General features: G+C 51.6%; 1 protein-coding gene across 1 annotated transcript; it reads right to left on the bottom strand.

The window, feature by feature from the left end:
* Nucleotides 1-5,577: 5,577 nt before the first annotated feature.
* mb (myoglobin) lies at nt 5,578-20,314 on the bottom strand. The gene is made up of 3 exons (XM_067974721.1): nt 20,165-20,314; nt 9,548-9,767; nt 5,578-8,949 (listed from the first exon to the last, which is right to left on the bottom strand). Exons 1-3 carry the CDS (start codon nt 20,245-20,247, stop codon nt 8,803-8,805), a joined length of 450 nt encoding a protein of 149 aa, XP_067830822.1. The 5' UTR covers nt 20,248-20,314; the 3' UTR covers nt 5,578-8,802.
* Between the last annotated feature and the right edge of the window lie 2,171 nt (nt 20,315-22,485).

The following is a 22,485-nucleotide window of genomic DNA, read 5'->3' as shown; positions in this document are numbered from 1 at the left end:
GGAGAGCAGTGTAGAGATACAAGGGCCTGGAGAGCAGGGTAGAGATACAAGGGCCTGGAGAGCAGGGTAGATGTACAAGGGCCATGCAGAGCAGGGTAGAGATACAAGGGCCTGGAGAGCAGGGTCGAGATACAAGGGCCATGAAGAGCAGTGTAGAGGTACAAGGGCCATGGAGAGCAGGGTAGAGATACAAGGGCCTGGAGAGCAGGGTAGAGATACAAGGGCCATGGAGAGCAGGGGTGGAGGTACAAGGGCCATGGAGAGCAGGGTAGAGGTACAAGGGCCATGAAGAGCAGGGTAGAGGTACAAGGGCCATGAAGAGCTGGGTAGAGATACAAGGGCCATGGAGAGCAGGGGTGGAGGTACAAGGGCCATGGAGAGCAGTGTGGAGGTACAAGGGCCATGAAGAGCAGGGTAGAGCTACAAGGGCCATGGAGAGCAGGGTAGAGGTTCACGGGCCATGGAGAGCAGGGTAGAGATACAAGGGCCATGGAGAGCAGGGTAGAGGTACAAGGGCCATGGAGAGCAGTGTAGAGCTACAAGGGCCATGGAGAGCAGTGCAGACGTACAAGGGCCATGGAGAGCAGTGTAGAGCTACAAGGGCCGTGGAGAGCAGTGTAGAGCTACAAGAGCCGTGGAGAGCAGGGTAGAGATACAAGGGCCTGGAGAGCAGGGTCGAGATACAAGGGCCTGGAGAGCAGGGTCGAGATACAAGGGCCATGGAGAGCAGTGTAGAGATACAAGGGCCTGGAGAGCAGGGTAGAGATACAAGGGCCTGGAGAGCAGGGTCGAGATACAAGGGCCATGAAGAGCAGTGTAGAGGTACAAGGGCCATGGAGAGCAGGGTAGAGATACAAGGGCCTGGAGAGCAGGGTAGAGATACAAGGGCCATGGAGAGCAGGGTAGAGATACAAGGGCCTGGAGAGCAGGGTAGATGTACAAGGGCCTGGAGAGCAGGGTAGATGTACAAGGGCCATGGAGAGCAGTGTAGAGATACAAGGGCCTGGAGAGCAGGGTAGAGATACAAGGGCCTGGAGAGCAGGGTCGAGATACAAGGGCCATGAAGAGCAGTGTAGAGGTACAAGGGCCATGGAGAGCAGGGTAGAGATACAAGGGCCATGAAGAGCAGTGTAGAGGTACAAGGGCCATGGAGAGCAGGGTAGAGGTACAAGGGCCATGGAGAGCAGGGTAGAGATACAAGGGCCTGGAGAGCAGGGGTGGAGGTACAAGGGCCATGGAGAGCAGTGTGGAGGTACAAGGGCCATGAAGAGCAGGGTAGAGCTACAAGGGCTGTGGAGAGCAGGGGTGGAGGTACAAGGGCCATGAAGAGCAGGGTAGAGCTACAAGGGCTGTGGAGAGCAGGGTAGAGGTTCACGGGCCATGGAGAGCAGGGTAGAGATACAAGGGCCATGGAGAGCAGGGTAGAGGTACAAGGGCCATGGAGAGCAGTGTAGAGCTACAAGGGCCATGGAGAGCAGTGCAGACGTACAAGGGCCATGGAGAGCAGTGTAGAGCTACAAGGGCCGTGGAGAGCAGGGTAGAGATACAAGGGCCTGGAGAACAGGGTCGAGATACAAGGGCCTGGAGAGCAGGGTCGAGATACAAGGGCCGTGGAGAGCAGTGTAGAGATACAAGGGCCTGGAGAGCAGGGTAGAGATACAAGGGCCTGGAGAGCAGGGTCGAGATACAAGGGCCATGAAGAGCAGTGTAGAGGTACAAGGGACATGGAGAGCAGGGTAGAGATACAAGGGCCTGGAGAGCAGGGTAGAGATACAAGGGCCATGGAGAGCAGGGTAGAGATACAAGGGCCTGGAGAGCAGGGTAGAGATACAAGGGCCTGGAGAGCAGGGTAGAGATACAAGGGCCATGGAGAGCAGTGTAGAGATACAAGGACCATGGAGAGCAGTGTAGAGGTACAAGGACCATGGAGAGCAGTGTAGAGATACAAGGGCCATGGAGAGCAGTGTAGAGGTACAAGGGCCATGGAGAGCAGTGTAGAGATACAAGGGCCTGGAGAGCAGGGTAGAGATACAAGGGCCTGGAGAGCAGGGTAGATGTACAAGGGCCATGCAGAGCAGGGTAGAGATACAAGGGCCTGGAGAGCAGGGTCGAGATACAAGGGCCATGAAGAGCAGTGTAGAGGTACAAGGGCCATGGAGAGCAGGGTAGAGATACAAGGGCCTGGAGAGCAGGGTAGAGATACAAGGGCCATGGAGAGCAGGGGTGGAGGTACAAGGGCCATGGAGAGCAGGGTAGAGGTACAAGGGCCATGAAGAGCAGGGTAGAGGTACAAGGGCCATGAAGAGCTGGGTAGAGATACAAGGGCCATGGAGAGCAGGGGTGGAGGTACAAGGGCCATGGAGAGCAGTGTGGAGGTACAAGGGCCATGAAGAGCAGGGTAGAGCTACAAGGGCCATGGAGAGCAGGGTAGAGGTTCACGGGCCATGGAGAGCAGGGTAGAGATACAAGGGCCATGGAGAGCAGGGTAGAGGTACAAGGGCCATGGAGAGCAGTGTAGAGCTACAAGGGCCATGGAGAGCAGTGCAGACGTACAAGGGCCATGGAGAGCAGTGTAGAGCTGCAAGGGCCGTGGAGAGCAGTGTAGAGCTACAAGGGCCATGGAGAGCAGGGTAGAGATACAAGGGCCTGGAGAGCAGGGTCGAGATACAAGGGCCTGGAGAGCAGGGTCGAGATACAAGGGCCGTGGAGAGCAGTGTAGAGATACAAGGGCCTGGAGAGCAGGGTAGAGATACAAGGGCCTGGAGAGCAGGGTCGAGATACAAGGGCCATGAAGAGCAGTGTAGAGGTACAAGGGCCATGGAGAGCAGGGTAGAGATACAAGGGCCTGGAGAGCAGGGTAGAGATACAAGGGCCATGGAGAGCAGGGTAGAGATACAAGGGCCTGGAGAGCAGGGTAGATGTACAAGGGCCTGGAGAGCAGGGTAGATGTACAAGGGCCATGGAGAGCAGTGTAGAGATACAAGGGCCTGGAGAGCAGGGTAGAGATACAAGGGCCTGGAGAGCAGGGTCGAGATACAAGGGCCATGAAGAGCAGTGTAGAGGTACAAGGGCCATGGAGAGCAGGGTAGAGATACAAGGGCCATGGAGAGCAGGGTAGAGATACAAGGGCCATGGAGAGCAGGGTAGAGATACAAGGGCCTGGAGAGCAGGGTAGAGATACAAGGACCATGGAGAGCAGGGTAGAGATACAAGGACCATGGAGAGCAGGGTAGAGATACAAGGGCCATGGAGAGCAGTGTAGAGGTACAAGGGCCATGGAGAGCAGGGTAGAGGTACAAGGGCCATGGAGAGCAGTGTTGAGGTACAAGGGCCATGGAGAGCAGTGTAGAGATACAAGGGCCTGGAGAGCAGTGTAGAGGTACAAGGACCATGGAGAGCAGTGTAGAGATACAAGGGCCTGGAGAGCAGGGTGGATGTACAAGGGCCATGGAGAGCAGGGTAGAGATACAAGGGCCTGGAGAGCAGGGTAGAGATACAAGGGCCTGGAGAGCAGGGTAGAGATACAAGGGCCATGGAGAGCAGGGTAGAGATACAAGGGCCATGAAGAGCAGGGTAGAGATACAAGGGCCATGGAGAGCAGGGGTGGAGGTACAAGGGCCATGGAGAGCAGTGTGGAGGTACAAGGGCCATGAAGAGCAGGGTAGAGCTACAAGGGCTGTGGAGAGCAGGGTAGAGGTTCACGGGCCATGGAGAGCAGGGTAGAGATACAAGGGCCATGGAGAGCAGGGTAGATGTACAAGGGCCATGGAGAGCAGTGTAGAGCTACAAGGGCCATGGAGAGCAGTGCAGACGTACAAGGGCCATGGAGAGCAGTGTAGAGCTACAAGGGCCGTGGAGAGCAGTGTAGAGCCACAAGGGCCGTGGAGAGCAGGGTAGAGATACAAGGGCCTGGAGAGCAGGGTCGAGATACAAGGGCCATGAAGAGCAGTGTAGAGGTACAAGGGCCATGGAGAGCAGGGTAGAGATACAAGGGCCTGGAGAGCAGGTTCGAGATACAAGGGCCGTGGAGAGCAGTGTAGAGATACAAGGGCCTGGAGAGCAGGGTAGAGATACAAGGGCCTGGAGAGCAGGGTCGAGATACAAGGGCCATGAAGAGCAGTGTAGAGGTACAAGCGCCATGGAGAGCAGGGTAGAGATACAAGGGCCTGGAGAGCAGGGTAGAGATACAAGGGCCATGGAGAGCAGGGTAGAGATACAAGGGCCTGGAGAGCAGGGTAGATGTACAAGGGCCTGGAGAGCAGGGTAGATGTACAAGGGCCTGGAGAGCAGGGTAGATGTACAAGGGCCATGGAGAGCAGTGTAGAGATACAAGCGCCTGGAGAGCAGGGTCGAGATACAAGGGCCATGAAGAGCAGTGTAGAGGTACAAGGGCCATGGAGAGCAGGGTAGAGATACAAGGGCCTGGAGAGCAGGGTCGAGATACAAGGGCCATGAAGAGCAGTGTAGAGGTACAAGGGCCATGGAGAGCAGGGTAGAGATACAAGGGCCTGGAGAGCAGGGTAGAGATACAAGGACCATGGAGAGCAGCGTAGAGATACAAGGACCATGGAGAGCAGGGTAGAGATACAAGGGCCATGGAGAGCAGTGTAGAGGTACAAGGGCCATGGAGAGCAGTGTAGAGATACAAGGGCCATGGAGAGCAGTGTAGAGATACAAGGGCCTGGAGAGCAGTGTAGAGGTACAAGGACCATGGAGAGCAGTGTAGAGATACAAGGGCCTGGAGAGCAGGGTAGAGATACAAGGGCCTGGAGAGCAGGGTAGATGTACAAGGGCCATGGAGAGCAGGGTAGAGATACAAGGGCCTGGAGAGCAGGGTAGAGATACAAGGGCCTGGAGAGCAGGGTGGAGGTACAAGGACCATGGAGAGCAGGGTAGAGATACAAGGGCCTGGAGAGCAGGGTTAGAGATACAAGGACCATGGAGAGCAGGGTAGAGATACAAGGACCATGGAGAGCAGGGTAGAGATACAAGGGCCATGGAGAGCAGTGTAGAGGTACAAGGGCCATGGAGAGCAGGGTAGAGATACAAGGGCCATGGAGAGCAGTGTAGAGGTACAAGGGCCATGGAGAGCAGTGTAGAGGTACAAGGGCCATGGAGAGCAGTGTAGAGGTACAAGGGCCATGGAGAGCAGTGTAGAGGTACAAGGGCCATGGAGAGCAGGGTAGAGGTACAAGGGCCATGGAGAGCAGGGTAGAGATACAAGGGCCATGGAGAGCAGTGTAGAGGTACAAGGGCCATGGAGAGCAGTGTCGAGGTACAAGGGCCGTGGAGAGCAGTGTAGAGCTACAAGGGCCGTGGAGAGCAGGGTAGAGATACAAGGGCCGTGGAGAGCAGGGTGGAGATACAAGGGCCTGGAGAGCAGTGTTGAGGTACAAGGGCCATGGAAAATAAAAGTCACCAAATTCACTCATATTGACCTATTGGGTGGGCTACAGAATGTCATGTGTTACTAGCCGAACTGAAATAATATTTAAAACCTATGTTGAGATTAAAGGTCTGCAATAAAAGTGATGCATTTTGAGGTGTGTCTGGCTTTAAATAAACTACATCACACAGTGCAGCAGAAGGCAATCTTTATTTCTGAGTGTTTCATGTGCAGATTGATCAATGATTTATTTTTCTGCAGTGAGATCCCGACTCTCCAAATCAGAGCCAGGCCAGTCTCTCAAAGGTTCATTTCCCGTCAGTCACGGACACTGAGGCAAATCGACCTTTCCTGTTCCCACTCTGTCTGGGTAGCGATACTCCGTTATACAATTCTATGCAAGACACAATATATCAAAGAACACACGAGTTAGCAATTTACCAAAACTATTCCAGTGCCTCTCTCCTCCTCCATCACCAGTTTCTACACAATGTGCACCTGTTGATTTCCACTTTAACCAGTACATTGCCCCACACGGAGGCCGCCTGCAATCCCCACTCTTCCCACCATTTGAAATTTATTGCCTGGAGCACTTTTACCTGGGATGGAGTCCCTGTAAACAGTGAGTGGGCAAGCAGTAGACTAACTGTTGGCTGTTGTACAAGGTGAGGCTTCTTTTCCCTGTGACCGACAAGCTTTAGACAGGAGTGAACAAACACTACCTTCACAGCCCAGGCAAAGTGAATATGCATTTCCATAAATGCAGGATGTAAAATGGGAATCACCCTTGGATTTCCATCTCTGGCTGGTGCCCTATCACTAATCAGTTGTGCATAACTCAGTTTTCATGCAAAAAACAAGCAGGATCACAGAATTCAAACCCCAAAACACTGCTAACACTGCTAAAGACTCCCATGTAATCAAATCAGAATGTGACTGTTCTCAATCACTGTAGCCCAGGGCCTTGGTTATGATGAACTGATTCTGCTTACTTGTAGCATATAAATCACCGTCCCTGTAATCACAGCAGCAGTGTGAATCTCTGAGCCGTTTTACATAATCTCTGAACTATTATCTTCAGGCAATACACACGCTGCCAATTTTTAAATTGTCCAGTCCATCCAGTTTGTGCATTTTCCTAACATGTTTTAAGATTTAAATTAACTTTCTTCTGAAAATGCTGAAAGATCGGCAGCTTCTGACTTACAACGATTTAGGTAATTAAAACTCCTTCTGTAATTAATACTTAAAAAGCAGGGCCTAAAATACCTTTAACATTGGTGATATCACAATATAACACTTTCTTTGCTAAGCACTGGAGACCTGCGTGAGCAGCAATCACTCTCAGCAGTTCAGGTCTATTCTGTAAACCTGGAAAATTGAGCTGCTTATTTTGCTACATTTGATCTTTTGTTCCTAGACAGGGACAGTTTTGTGCAGATGTGCTGGCAGCATCCCAGCTGTGGGAAATAAGGCCCAAATATTTCCTGATTTACAAGAATTTGGATCGTTAGGGGATGGATTCATTTGGCAAAGTTCAAGCAGATGCTGGTGGACTCATTGTGTTCAGTCCTAGTGAACCCGTACAGTTAACACTTTGGGAATGACACGGGTGTGTGTAAATGGAGCACTGTTACTTACTAGTGACCTGCTCTTCCTCATTCTCTTCTAAATGGAGTTTGGGTATTTTCAAGACGATGGTTGGGCCTGAGAAAGTATTTCGAAGGTTGAGCAGAGCATCTCCTTCTGTTAGTTCCTTGATTTTATTTTAAATACAACGAATTGCTGGCCGGCAGCCACAAGAGCAAAGTATTACACTCGGGCCTGAAAACCTGAGTAACAACTAGGAGGGATTCCTACATTTCCTGGAGGCCGCATTGGGTAGGGGCTGCAGGAAGGAGCATAGACTGGATCGGGAGGAGCAACGGGTTCCTCTAGTGCAACGCCCCAGTGTGCCTATTGCCTGGTTTAGGGAGGGAATTCCAGAGCTCAGGGCCGAGGCGGCTGAAGGCACGACCGCCAATGGTGGAGCGATTAAAATCAGGGATGCGCAAGAGGCCAGAATTGGAGGAGGGCAGAGATCTCGGAGGGTTGTAGGGCTGGAGGAGGTTACAGAGGTGGGGAGGGGCGAGGCCATGGAGGGATTTGAACATGAAGACGAAAATTTTAAAATCGAGGCGTTGCTGGACCGGGAGCCAATGTAGGTCAGCAAGCACAGGGGTGAAGGGTGAACGGGACTTGGAGCGAGTTAGGATACGGGCAGCAGAATTTTGGATAAGCTGAAGTTTATGGAGAGTGGAAGATGGGAGGCCGGCCAGGAGAGCATTGTTTATTTGCTTGCCCCAGGCAGTGTAAGATCAATAGATGTCTAGGCCTTTATGCATGAAAAATAATGGCCACAAGCAGAGTTTACAAGGTGAGTTGAGGTTTTAGTTTCATGACTTGATGTGGAGAACAGGGGATCAGAATTTGGCTGCATTGCAAATCTGACACTGGGTGAAAATTCTAGTTTGAAGTTTCACTCCCTGATTGAACTTCTAATTTAGAATTACAGAGCTGAACTCTGGTGCCAGCTTTAGAATTCAGTGGTATGGTATGTTGTAGAGTGGGAGAGAGGGAGACAGGGAGAGGGAGAGGGGGAGAGAGAGAGAGAGAGGAGAGAGAGAGGGAGGGGGGAGAAAGAGAGGGAGGGTGGAGAGAGAGAGGGGGAGAGAGACAGAGAGAGGGAGAGTGAGAGAGGGGGGGGGGAAAGAGAGAGGGGGGAGAAAGAGAGAGGGAGAGGGAGAGACAGAGGGAGGGGGAGAGAGAGGGGGAGAGGGGGAGAGAGAGTGGGAGAGAGAGAGAGGGAGGGAGAGAGAGAGGGAAAGGGAGAGAGAGACAGAGAGAGAGGGAGAGAGAGAGGGGAGAGAGAGAGGGAGGGGGGAGAAAGAGAGAGAGGGAGAGACAGAGAGAGGGGAGAGGGGGAGAGAGAGAGTGGGAGAGAGAGAGGGGGGCAGAGAGAGAGACAGAGAGAGAGGGGGAGGGGGAGAGAGAGAGAGGGAGAGAGGGAGGGAGAGGTTTTGGAATTCAGTGGTCCTGTATGTTGTACTTTGGGCTGAGACTTTCCTGGGAATCTGGATTTTCAAAATAGCAATGGAAGAACGGTGGGAATACGAATAGAAGAATGGGTAAATGTTTTTATTTCTCTAATTGCATTTGCACACACTCATTACATTGTGAATTAATTTACAAATAAAATGTTATATTCCGAGATAAAAAAAGCCGACAATATAAAAGGGCAATCGGTAATTAAAAGCTAAATAACCAGCTCTTGCAAGCTGTTACAGTCAAACTATTCAATACAATTTCTATGCTGTTAGTTGTGAGCTTGATTGAGGAGTGGCACCTTTCAGGCAGCGCCCTTTTTAAAATATCTATTAACCCTGGAAGTTAGCCTCCTTGTACAGTTTCTCAATGTCAGCGCAGATGATCGCAAAAACCTTCGAGAATGACTCCCGCGCCTGTGCAGTCATTTCACTCGGGTAGATCTCGGTGAGAACATTCACAGCAATGTCGGTGATCAACTAGAGAAAAAGACAAAGGGAACAAAGAATAAGAAGTGTTCTGGCACAAATAAAGTGATCTGTTCAATACAAGATCTCAAGCCTTGTTGATCTTGGCACCAGTCTCTTGTAGAACAGGATCGGAACAATTGTGGGGGTGCGGGGTTTATCATATCAAGGGCTGATAACCCAGGGGATGTTATTTGGCCTTAGCACCGCTGCATTAGTGAAAACAAATCCAGACACTGTCCCTGCTCCTGATGGCTCTCTCCTGCTGGAGACTGAGCATCAGACAAGGGCACCATCATGCCCACCACAGTCAAATAGCCCACCACCACTCACTGCCTAGAGTCACAAATTAAGAATTTAGTCGCAGAGCAGAGGGTAGTGGATGCTATGGATTGTCCGCAGCATCTTCAGGAGAGGAAGGGAAGGGGGCACCTGAACTATCTGGGTGAACTCAGGGCATTTGCTCTCCACATGGCCGTGGGGCTGCTCCAGGCAGTCACTGCTGATTCCTTTGTCCTGTTATCTGACAACAGAAAATATCAAATGTAATGAATTGGTTATAAAACGCTCGGGGACATCCCGAGGATGTGTGAGGGTTTCTTGTACTTACGGTGAAGTTCTGGGGTGGGATTTTGTGTTTGTTAATGTGAGTGTCTGCAAGTTCCTTCACATTGCTGGCATGGTTGCCCTTCTTTTTCACCATGTTGCCCAGAGCCCGCAGCACCACAGCGCCCTGCTTCCTCACATCCTCGCAGTTCATCAGCTGCTCCAGGGACATGTTCTTAAACTTGGGAAACAAGCTTTGGGTTTCAGCGTGCTCCTTGAATAATCTGGAGGGGGGCAAGAAAGAGAGAACAGTTAAAGTGACACTCCCTTACTGTCTAACCACGGGGCACAAGATTGGGAGGAAATTCTGGGATTTGAAGCAAGGGGAGAAAGTGACAAATTGATGTCAGAGAAGCTTGAGGGTGAAGGGAAGGATCACATCCCTCAGCCTCCTCGTGGTTGTGGCGATCATTTTAAATGTTGCCCCCTCTCCCCACTTTCCCACTTTCCTTTTGAAATTACTTTCCCTGAGGCATCCCTCCAACTTCTGTAGTCCAAAAATAACACCAGCTCTGCCCTTTCAAACCTCTCAACCCCTGCAGATTGGAGACAGGACTTCCTCATATAGACTCTGTGGCAGGAGGAGAGAGGCAACGTTTTCAGCTAAATAAATAAAAATCAATTCTGCTCTGTCTCTCTCACATCCCACTCTCCCAGCTCAGATCAGCCAACAGATCTGGGATTGAGCCTGGGGTGTGCCTCAGTGCCCGAGTGAGGCAGTCACTCACTAAAGCAGAGCTCCTGCACATCGTTAAAAGTCTCTCCTCTTGTGTTCTGTGGCACGACACATTGTGCCAATGCAGGGTAGTTGCAGAATTACATCACCACACGGCCAGCTGCCAAGAGCAGAGGAGTGAGAAGACGTTCAAACCGTCTCTTATAGTGGGTGGTTGGAGAGCACCTGGGAACAGGGAATCAGAGAGCACCTGGGAACAGGTAATCAGAGAGCACCTGGGAACAGGTAATCAGAGAACATCTGGGAACAGGGAATCAGAGAGCACCTGGGAACAGGTAATCAGAGAGCACCTGGGAACAGGTAATCAGAGAACATCTGGGAACAGGTAATCAGAGAGCACCTGGGAACAGGTAATCAGAGAGCACCTGGGAGCAGGGAATCAGAGAACACCTGGGAACAGGGAATCAGAGAGCACCTGGGAGCAGGGAATCAGAGAACACATGGGAACAGGTAATCAGAGAACACCTGGGAGCAGGTAATCAGAGAGCACCTGGGAGCAGGGAATCAGAGAACACCTGGGAACAGGTAATCAGAGAACACCTGGGAACAGGTAATCAGAGAACACCTGGGAGCAGGTAATCAGAGAGCACCTGGGAGCAGGGAATCAGAGAGCACCTGGGAGCAGGGAATCAGAGAACACCTGGGAACAGGTAATCAGAGAACACCTGGGAACAGGTAATCAGAGAACACCTGGGAGCAGGTAATCAGAGAGCACCTGGGAGCAGGGAATCAGAGAACACCTGGGAACAGGTAATCAGAGAACACCTGGGAGCAGGTAATCAGAGAACACCTGGGAACAGGGAATCAGAGAACACCTGGGAACAGGTAATCAGAGAGCACCTGGGAGCAGGTAATCAGAGAACACCTGGGAACAGGTATTCAGAGAACACCTGGGAGCAGGTAATCAGAGAACACCTGGGAACAGGTAATCAGAGAGCACCTGGGAACAGGTAATCAGAGAACACCTGGGAACAGGTAATCAGAGAGCACCTGGGAGCAGGTAATCAGAGAACACCTGGGAACAGGTAATCAGAGAGCACCTGGGAGCAGGGAATCAGAGAACACCTGGGAACAGGTAATCAGAGAGCACCTGGGAGCAGGTAATCAGAGAACACCTGGGAACAGGTAATCAGAGAGCACCTGGGAGCAGGGAATCAGAGAGCACCTGGGAGCAGGGAATCAGAGAACACCTGGGAGCAGGGAATCAGAGAACACCTGGGAACAGGGAATCAGAGAACACCTGGGAGCAGGGAATCAGAGAACACCTGGGAGCAGGTAATCAGAGAACACCTGGGAGCAGGTAATCAGCAAGCACCTGGGAGCAGGTAATCAGAGAACACCTGGGAGCAGGTAATCAGAGAACACCTGGGAACAGGTAATCAGAGAGCACCTGGGAGCAGGGAATCAGAGAGCACCTGGGAGCAGGTAATCAGAGAGCACCTGGGAGCAGGTAATCAGAGAACACCTGGGAACAGGTAATCAGAGAGCACCTGGGAACAGGTAATCAGAGAGCACCTGGGAGCAGGTAATCAGAGAGCACCTGGGAACAGGTAATCAGAGAGCACCTGGGAACAGGTAATCAGAGAGCACCTGGGAGCAGGTAATCAGAGAGCACCTGGGAACAGGTAATCAGAGAACACCTGGGAACAGGCAATCAGAGAGCACCTGGGAGCAGGGAATCAGAGAGCACCTGGGAGCAGGTAATCAGAGAACACCTGGGAGCAGGTAATCAGCAAGCACCTGGGATCAGGTAATCAGAGAGCACCTGGGAGCAGGTAATCAGAGAACACCTGGGAGCAGGTAATCAGAGAGCACCTGGGAGCAGGTAATCAGAGAGCACCTGGGAGCAGGCAATCAGAGAGCACCTGGGAGCAGGGAATCAGAGAGCACCTGGGAGCAGGTAATCAGAGAGCACCTGGGAACAGGTAATCAGAGAACACCTGGGAACAGGTAATCAGAGAGCACCTGGGAGCAGGTAATCAGAGAACACCTGGGAACAGGTAATCAGAGAGCACCTGGGAACAGGCAATCAGAGAACACCTGGGAACAGGTAATCAGAGAGCACCTGGGAGCAGGTAATCAGAGAACACCTGGGAACAGGTAATCAGAGAGCACCTGGGAACAGGCAATCAGAGAACACCTGGGAACAGGTAATCAGAGAGCACCTGGGAACAGGGAATCAGAGAGCACCTGGGAGCAGGTAATCAGAGAACACCTGGGAGCAGGTAATCAGCAAGCACCTGGGAACAGGTAATCAGAGAGCACCTGGGAGCAGGTAATCAGAGAACACCTGGGAACAGGTAATCAGAGAGCACCTGGGAGCAGGCAATCAGAGAGCACCTGGGAGCAGGTAATCAGAGATCACCTGGGAACAGGTAATCAGAGAGCACCTGGGAGCAGGCAATCAGAGAGCACCTGGGAGCAGGTAATCAGAGAGCACCTGGGAGCAGGTAATCAGAGGACACCTGGCAGCAGGCAATCAGCGAGCACCTGAGAACAGGTAATCAGAGAGCACCTGGGAGCAGGCAATCAGAGAGCACCTGGCAGCAGGCAATCAGCGAGCACCTGGGAGCAGGTAATCAGAGAGCACCTGGGAGCAGGTAATCAGAGAGCACCTGGGAGCAGGTAATCAGAGAGCACCTGGGAGCAGGTAATCAGAGAGCACCTGGGAACAGGTAATCAGAGAACACCTGGGAACAGGTAATCAGAGAACACCTGGGAGCAGGGAATCAGAGAACACCTGGGAACAGGTAATCAGAGAACACCTGGGAACAGGTAATCAGAGAGCACCTGGGAGCAGGGAATCAGAGAACACCTGGGAACAGGTAATCAGAGAGCACCTGGGAGCAGGTAATCAGAGAACACCTGGGAACAGGTAATCAGAGAACACCTGGGAGCAGGGAATCAGAGAACACCTGGGAACAGGTAATCAGAGAGCACCTGGGAGCAGGGAATCAGAGAACACCTGGGAACAGGTAATCAGAGAACACCTGGGAGCAGGTAATCAGAGAACACCTGGGAACAGGGAATCAGAGAACACCTGGGAGCAGGGAATCAGAGAACACCTGGGAACAGGTAATCAGAGAGCACCTGGGATCAGGTAATCAGAGAGCACCTGGGAGCAGGGAATCAGAGAACACCTGGGAACAGGGAATCAGAGAACACCTGGGAACAGGTAATCAGAGAGCACCTGGGAACAGGTAATCAGAGAACACCTGGGAGCAAGTAATCAGAGAACACCTGGGAGCAGGTAATCAGCAAGCACCTGGGAGCAGGTAATCAGAGAGCACCTGGGAGCAGGTAATCAGAGAACACCTGGGAGCAGGTAATCAGAGAACACCTGGGAACAGGTAATCGGAGAGCACCTGGGAGCAGGGAATCAGAGAGCACCTGGGAGCAGGTAATCAGAGAGCACCTGGGAGCAGGTAATCAGAGAGCACCTGGGAACAGGTAATCAGAGAACACCTGGGAGCAGGTAATCAGCAAGCACCTGGGAGCAGGTAATCAGAGAGCACCTGGGAGCAGGTAATCAGAGAACACCTGGGAGCAGGTAATCAGAGAGCACCTGGGAGCAGGTAATCAGAGAGCACCTGGGAGCAGGCAATCAGAGAGCACCTGGGAGCAGGGAATCAGAGAGCACCTGGGAGCAGGTAATCAGAGAACACCTGGGAACAGGTAATCAGAGAGCACCTGGGAGCAGGTAATCAGAGAACACCTGGGAACAGGTAATCAGAGAACACCTGGGAACAGGCAATCAGAGAACACCTGGGAACAGGTAATCAGAGAGCACCTGGGAACAGGCAATCAGAGAACACCTGGGAACAGGTAATCAGAGAGCACCTGGGAACAGGCAATCAGAGAACATCTGGGAACAGGTAATCAGAGAGCACCTGGGAACAGGCAATCAGAGAACACCTGGGAACAGGTAATCAGAGAGCACCTGGGAACAGGCAATCAGAGAGCACCTGGGAGCAGGGAATCAGAGAGCACCTGGGAGCAGGTAATCAGAGAACACCTGGGAGCAGGTAATCAGCAAGCACCTGGGAACAGGTAATCAGAGAGCACCTGGGAGCAGGTAATCAGAGAACACCTGGGAACAGGTAATCAGAGAGCACCTGGGAGCAGGCAATCAGAGAGCACCTGGGAGCAGGTAATCAGAGAACACCTGGGAACAGGTAATCAGAGAACACCTGGCAGCAGGCAATCAGCGAGCACCTGGGAGCAGGTAATCAGAGAACACCTGGGAGCAGGTAATCAGAGAACACCTGGGATCAGGTAATCAGAGAGCACCTGGGAACAGGTAATCAGAGAGCACCTGGGATCAAGTAATCAGAGAGCACCTGGGATCAGGTAATCAGAGAGCTCCAGGGAACAGGTAATCAGAGAGCACCTGGGATCAGGTAATCAGAGAGCACCTGGGATCAGGTAATCAGAGAGCACCTGGGAACAGGTAATCAGAGAGCACCTGGGATCAGGTAATCAGAGAGCACCTGGGATCAGGTAATCAGAGAGCACCTGGGAACAGGTAATCAGAGAGCACCTGGGAACAGGTAATCAGAGAGCACCTGGGAGCAGGTAATCAGAGAGCACCTGGGAACAGGTAATCAGAGAGCACCTGGGAACAGGTAATCAGAGAGCACCTGGGAGCAGGTAATCAGAGAGCACCTGGGAGCAGGTAATCAGAGAGCACCTGGGAGCAGGTAATCAGAGAGCACCTGGGAGCAGGTAATCAGAGAGCACCTGGGAGCAGGTAATCAGAGAGCACCTGGGAACAGGTAATCAGAGAGCACCTGGGATCAGGTAATCAGAGAGCACCTGGGATCAGGTAATCAGAGAGCACCTGGGAGCAGGTAATCAGAGAGCACCTGGGAGCAGGTAATCAGAGAGCACCTGGGAACAGGTAATCAGAGAGCACCTGGGAGCAGGCAATCAGAGAGCACCTGGGAGCAGGTAATCAGAGAGCACCTGGGATCAGGTAATCAGAGAGCACCTGGGAACAGGTAATCAGAGAGCACCTGGGAGCAGGTAATCAGAGAGCACCTGGGAGCAGGTAATCAGAGAGCACCTGGGAACAGGCAATCAGAGAGCACCTGGGAACAGGCAATCAGAGAGCACCTGGGAACAGGTAATCAGAGAGCACCTGGGAACAGGTAATCAGAGAGCACCTGGGAGCAGGTAATCAGAGAGCACCTGGGAGCAGGTAATCAGAGAGCACCTGGGAGCAGGTAATCAGAGAGCACCTGGGAACAGGTAATCAGAGAGCACCTGGGAACAGGTAATCAGAGAGCACCTGGGAACAGCAATCAGAGAGCACCTGGGAACAGGTAATCAGAGAGCACCTGGGAACAGGTAATCAGAGAGCACCTGGGAACAGGTAATCAGAGAGCACCTGGGAACAGCAATCAGAGAGCACCTGGGAACAGGTAATCAGAGAGCACCTGGGAACAGGTAATCAGAGAGCACCTGGGAACAGGTAATCAGAGAGCACGGGGAGCAGGTGGTCTCCAGGCTGTGTTGAAGGCTCCTGGGCTGGCCCGAGGGAGCTCCTTTGCAATACTATCCTTGGTTATCCATTGCCATTTCTCCCCCATTCTCCTCTCTTCCACTGTTGAAGTTCCCCTGACTCTAATATTGAGTGTATTTTAGCCCGAACCACAAGTTCAAGCTGCTAGTTTAAAGTTACCTGGGCCTACAGCCCATCCCCCGACTAGGCCTGATTCTTGTTTTTATCAGTTGGCACTGGATTTTGCTCAAATTTGGCTTCAAAATTCCTGGATTTCTCAGGCATGAAGATTACGCTACTCGACTGGAGCACACTGTAACACTCAGCCGCTGTGACTCTGATCTGCTGTTCAGTTGCTTAATTTTCAAAGTAACTTTGTCCGGCCCACAGCCCATCCCCCAATGCTGCTGAGCCTGCCACTGCCCAACGGGGCCTTCTGATTTTTCAGCTTTATTTTGGTGCAGTGTGGATCCTGCCCACAAACTCACTCTCCTGGGCCATAGCCCATCTCTCCGCCGCATCTGGACCTGACAGAGACCTCCAACTCCGCCACCGATTGATTCTGCCCACCTCCTGGCTCTTCACTCCCATGAAACCCCTCCAGCAGTGCGTCCTCCGATAGTCGACCCTTCAAATCGCTTCTGGACTCACTCTCCCTCCGCACCTGTCTCCGCACCTGGGCATCAGTTCGTCGATGCTTCGAGCTGACACCACCCGATCTACGTCAACTGTATCCCCCCATGGGACCTCGGACTTTAACTTTGGACTCCCTCCTATTGCCTCCTCTCTACTCCCTGTTTATTACCAGGAACCATCCCAACCTCGCTATGTGAACATCACTGTGTAACTTTAGTTTCCCTCTGTCCCTCCGTCTGTGAGTTTTGGCTCCGGACCCGAGCCCATTCCTTATTTCCCCTTTTTTCCCCTTTTTTCTTTTTTCTCTTTGCCCCCCCCCCCCACAGGCCTCTCTCTCCTGTCGTCATTCCTCCTTTCACTTTTCCCCTCTCGGTTATTCTGCCCCCCCAAATCCCTACCCCAACCCTTCAGCATCTCCTTGACCTTCCTACTCTCCTGCCACCGTCCCAGTCTTGACTCCCTCTTAGATAAGCTCACAGCTTCCCTCTGTGCCTCTCTTGGCATCCTCCGAAGGGCCCATCGAGGGACTCGTCGTTGCCTCTTTACGAACAGCAACCCCAACTGCCCCATCCTACTCTCACCGACTTTGCTGTCCAGCTGGGGGCTAATCTTGCCAATCTCCTTCCCGTCCCATTCACCCCTCCCAACGCTGACCCTGTGGACTCTGCCAGCGAATCAGCTATTACTGCCCCTCTCCGCATCTTCCTCCAGAATGTCCGTTCACTTATGAACAAGGCCCTTGCCATCCATGAGCTTATTGCAGATGATTGCATCGACATGATGGCCTTGACGGAAACCTGGCTGATGGGTGATGACACCTTCCCTCTTAATGAAGCCTCCCCACCTGGCTATATCTTCCACCATCTGCCCCCCCCCCCCAGACCGCCGCGGTGGTCTTTATCACCAAATCACGCCTCGGCCTGTCCCCCTACTCCTCTGGCACCTTCCCCTTTGAACATCTCACCTTGTTCCACCCCTCTCACCTCTCCTTTAAAATCCTCGTTCTCTATCTCCCACCCAAGTACCACGCCAAGATTCTCACCAAAATATCTTCATTGCTTTCCTCCCTCAGCCTCTGAACCTCCATTTCAACTCATCATGCTCCCTCTCCTCCGAGTTCCCTGCCCTCCTATCCTCCCTCAATCTCTCCCTCCATATAAACCCATATTCACCGCCGCCCCCTCGACCGTGCCATCTCACGTGGCCTCTCTACTCCCATTGTGTCAATCACGGATAAAGCCATTTCTGATCACTTCCTTGTATCCCTCTCCACTCTCATCCCCCTCCCCCCTCCCAAACCCACTTCTTTCTGTGTCCGCCCCTGGAAAAAAACTCTCCCCCAAGTCACTTACAACGGCACTTTCAAATTCCCAACTCTCTAACCTTTGACCCTCCACTCACCACGACATTTCTGCAGCTACCAATCTGATCAATCACTCCCTCACCTCCACCTTTGATGCCCTTGTCCCCATTAAAACCATTACTCTCTCTCACCATGATCATTCCCCCTGGTACGGCCCTCACCTCCACTCCCTTAAGTCCAAGGGACGCAGACTTGAACATTTATGGTGGACAACTGGTTCAGCCATTCATCGCCAGATCTGGCTGGACCACATAAAGCAAATCGGGTCCTGCTTTCCTCTTCCAAAACTGCTCACTATTCCAGGATCATCCTGGAATGCAAAGATAACCCCCGGCTTCTCTTCTCCACTACAAACCGTCTTCTTAAACCCCTCTCCCTGCCCCCTCCTCTATCATCTCCAACAAGTGCGAGGAGCTCATGGAATTCTTTCTCACTAAGATTGCGACCATCCGTTCAGCTGCCTCTGCCATTTCCCTCCCTTCCCCAGCCCACCGAGCCAAACTTCCCCTACGGTGCCCACCTGCCCCAGCCCTGAACTCACATCTTTCTCTAGTTTCTCTCCTCTCTCCCCTCATCCTCTCCGAGCTCATCTTGACCATGAGACCCACCTCCTGCTCCCTCGACCCTATTTCCACCAAACTGCTGACCACCCAACTTCCCTTCCTGGCCCCCATGTTAGCTGATATTGTTAACGGTTCCCTCTCCTCAGGTACTGTCCCCCTCCTCCCTTTCGAATCGACTGTCATCAACCCCACCCTGCCGTCAGAAAACCCACCCTTGACCTCTCTGACCTTGCAAACTATCGCCCCATCTCCAACCTCCCTTTCCTCTCCAAAGTCCTTGAACTTGTTGTCACCTCCCAAATCCGTGCCCATCTTTCCCACAACTCCACGTTTGAATCCCTCCAATCAGGTTTCCGTCCCCTGAAACGGCCCTTATCAAAGTCACAAATGACATCCTATGTGACTGTGACTGTGGTGAACTCTCCCTCCTCATCCTTCTCCACCTGTCTGCAGCCGTTGACATGATTGACCACACCCTCCTCCTCCATCGCCTCTCCTCCGTCGTCCAGCTGGGTGGGACTGCGCTCACCTGGTTCCATTCATATCCAGTCGTAGCCAGAGAACTACCTGCAATGGCTTCTCTTCCCGCTCCCACACCATTACCTCTGGAGTCCCCCGAGGATCTACCCTTGGCCGCCTCCTATTTCTCATCTACATGCTGCCCCTCGGTGACATCATCCGAAAACACGCTTCAGATTCCACATGTACGCTGACAACACCCAGCTCTACCTCACCACCACCTCCCTCGACCCCTCAACTGTCTCTGATTTGTCACGCTGCTTGTCCGACATCCGGTATTGGATGAGCAGAAATTTCCTCCAACAAAATATTGGGAAGACCGAAGCCATTGTCTTCAGTCCCCGCCATAAACTCCGTTCCCTCACCACCGACTCCATCCCTCTCCTTGGCCACTGTCTGAGACTGAACCAGACCGTTCGCATCTCAGCGTCCTATTTGACCCTGAGATGAGTTTCCGACCACATATCCGCTCCATCACCAAGACCACCTACTTCCACCTCCGTAACATCGCCCGTCTCCGCCCTGCCTCAGCTCATCTGCTGCTGAAACCCTCATCCATGCCTTTGTTACCTCCAGACTGGACTATTCCAATGCTCTCCTGTCCGGCCTCCCATCTTCCACCCTCCATAAACTTCAGCTCATCCAAACCTCCACTGCCCGTATCCTAACTCGCACCAAGTCCCGTTCACCCATCACCCCCTGTGCTCGCTGACCTACATTGGCTCCCGGTCCAGTAACAACTCAAATTTAAAATTCTCATCCTTGTTTTCAAATCCCTCCATGGCCTCGCCCCTCCCTATCTCTGTAAACTCCTCCAGCCTTACAACCCTCCGAGATCTCTGCACTCCTTAAATTCTGGTCTCTTGTGCATCACTGTTGTAATGTAGGAAACACGACAGCCAATTTACGCACAGCAAGATCCCACAAATAACAATGTGATAATGAGCAGATAATCTGTTCAGTGATGTTGGTTGAGGGATAAATATTGGGTCAGGACACCGGGGAGAACTCCTTTGCTCTTCTTCGAATAGTGGCCGAGGGATTTTTACATCCACCTGAGAGGGCAGACGGGGCCTCGGTTTAACATCTCATCCAAAAGACGGCACCTCTGACAGTGCAGCACTCCCCACGGTACTTCACCGGGATTGTCAGCATGGCTGAACTCCTTGGAGTGGGGCTTGAACCAAGGACCTACAGACTCGGGGGCGAGCGTGCTGCCCACTGAGCCCCTAATAAAAGGAAAAAAAATCAATCATTTTTACAGGACACACAAACCTAAAAGATTGCAGAAAATGATATACCTCAGTAAAATAGTTGCCCCGACATTCGGCATGTCCTTCTCCACCGCAGGCCAGACTTTATTGACATTGTCCCAATCACTCATTTTTCAACCCCAGCAAAAAGGACTCGATGCTTGAAAGAAAAGGTCAGGCAGGAGCAGAGAGATTGTGGCTGTGCTCGCAGCCTGCACCTTTTATACCTTCCTGCAACTGTCTTCCTTCCTCCCAGCAATCCGTCAATCAAATCCAGCCCTCATTCTAAACTGCCTATTTTGAACTGTATTTCTGAACAGGTACAAGGGAGTTTGGCAAACCATTATCAGCGAATAACATTAGTTGGTCACAGGCCAGTCTGAGAGATGCCAAGTAGAAGGACTTGCTCTGTAGCCATTCATGAAGTGCCTTTCAATCTCCAATTACTCCGCTTATCTTGTTGAGTTCCAGTAATTGTGACATTCTGTTTGACATTTGCTTTCACTGGGGCCTGCCTTTCATTTCACAAAGGCTAGAGGAGGAATGCAGTGAAAGTCTCAATCTCGGGACCCACAGTCGACTATGTAACCACGTTTAGAGAGTTCGAGATAGCCACTCGCTGCTACAGCTCGCCCTGGTGTTCTTGCACTGTTTTTAGAATTTACTGCACTTTTTTTGTTGTTGAAATCATTAATGAGCACATAGTCGAGAGTCTGACCTTCAGCAGAAAGGTGACAAGTCCCACGGCTCCGTCTGTCTCAGTAAGGGTGAGAATGTGTGAGGAAAATACAGAGGCAGCCTGAAATCTCAGGGTGAACGGGGAGGAGAAGAATCTTTTCTTGTTTGCTGTGGTCTGTAACCTACTGATCAGACAACTGATTTAACCCTTTCAGAAACTCTGTATCTGTAGATCAAAAAAGAACTCACATTTCTCCAGCGCCTTTCATGACCTCAGGATGACCCAAAGCGCTTTACAGTCAATGAAGTACTTTTGAAATGCAGTCACTGTTGTAATGTAGGAAACACAGCAGCCAATTTGCGCACAGCAAGATCCCACAAACAGCAATGTGATAATGAGCAGATAATCTGTTTTAGTGATGTTGATTGAGGGATAAATATTGGCCCCAGGATATTGGGGAGAACTCCCCTGCTCTTCTTCAAATGGTGCCATGGGATCTTTTACATTGACCTGAGAGGGCGGACGGGACCTCGGTTTAATGACTCACCTGAAAGGCGGCACCTCCGACAGTGCAACACTCCCTCAGTACTGTAATGGAGTATCAGCCTGGATTACGGGCTCAAGTCTCTGGATTGTGACTTGAAGCTACAACTTTCTAACTCAGAGGCGAGAATTCTACCCACTGAGCCACGGCTGATGCTTCTTATTGCTGGGGAACATTTAGGGAGCAGTGATTACAGAATCATTAGGTTTAGATTCGGAATGGAAAAGTTCAAGGAACAATCTAGAGTAAAAATACTCAATTGGAGGAGGGCCAATTTCAGTGGGATGAGAACAGATCTGGCCCGGGTAAATTGGAATCAAAGATTGGCAGGCAAAACTGTAATTGAACAGTGGGCGGCCTTTAAAGAGGAGATGGTTCGGGTACAGTCTAGGTACATTCCCACGAGGGGGAAAGGTAGGGCAACTAAAGCCAGAGCTCCCTGGATGATGAAAGAAATAGTGAGTAAGATGAAGCAGAAAAAAGGGGCGTATGACAGATGTCAGGTTGATAACACAAGTGAGAACCAGGCTGAATATAGAAAGTTCAGAGGGGAAGTGAAAAAGGAAATAAGAGGGGCAAAGAGAGAGTATGAGAATAGACTGGTGGCCAACATAAAAGGGAATCCAAAAGTCTCTAAAGGCATGTAAACAGTAAACGGGTAGTAAGAGGAGGGGTGGGGCCAATTAGGGACCAAAAAGGAGATCTTCTCATGGAGGCAGAGGGCATGGCCGAGGTACTAAATGAGTACTTTGCATCTGTCTTTACCAAGGAAGAAGATGCTGCCAAAGTCTCAGTAAAAGAGAAAGTAGTTGAGATACTGGATGGGCTAAAAATTGATAAAGAGGTACTAGAAAGGCTAGCTGTACTTAAAGTAGATAAGTCACTCGGTCCGGATGGGATGCATCCTAGGTTGCTGAGGGAAGTAAGGGTGGAAATTGCGGAGGTACTGGCCATAATCTTCCAAACAGATATGGGGGTGGTGCCAGGGGACTGGAGAATTGCAAATGTTACACCCTTGTTGAAAATAGGGTGTAAGGATAAACCCAGCAACTACAGGCCAGTCAGTTAACCTCAGTGGTGGGGAAACTTTTAGAAACGATAAGAATCATAGAATCATAGAAGGTTACAGCACGGAAGGAGGCCATT

The sequence above is a fragment of the Heptranchias perlo genome, chromosome 40, assembly GCF_035084215.1.
Source record: "Heptranchias perlo isolate sHepPer1 chromosome 40, sHepPer1.hap1, whole genome shotgun sequence".
Taxonomy (NCBI): Eukaryota; Metazoa; Chordata; class Chondrichthyes; order Hexanchiformes; family Hexanchidae; genus Heptranchias; species Heptranchias perlo.
This window is presented reverse-complemented; position numbering and strand designations above follow the sequence as displayed.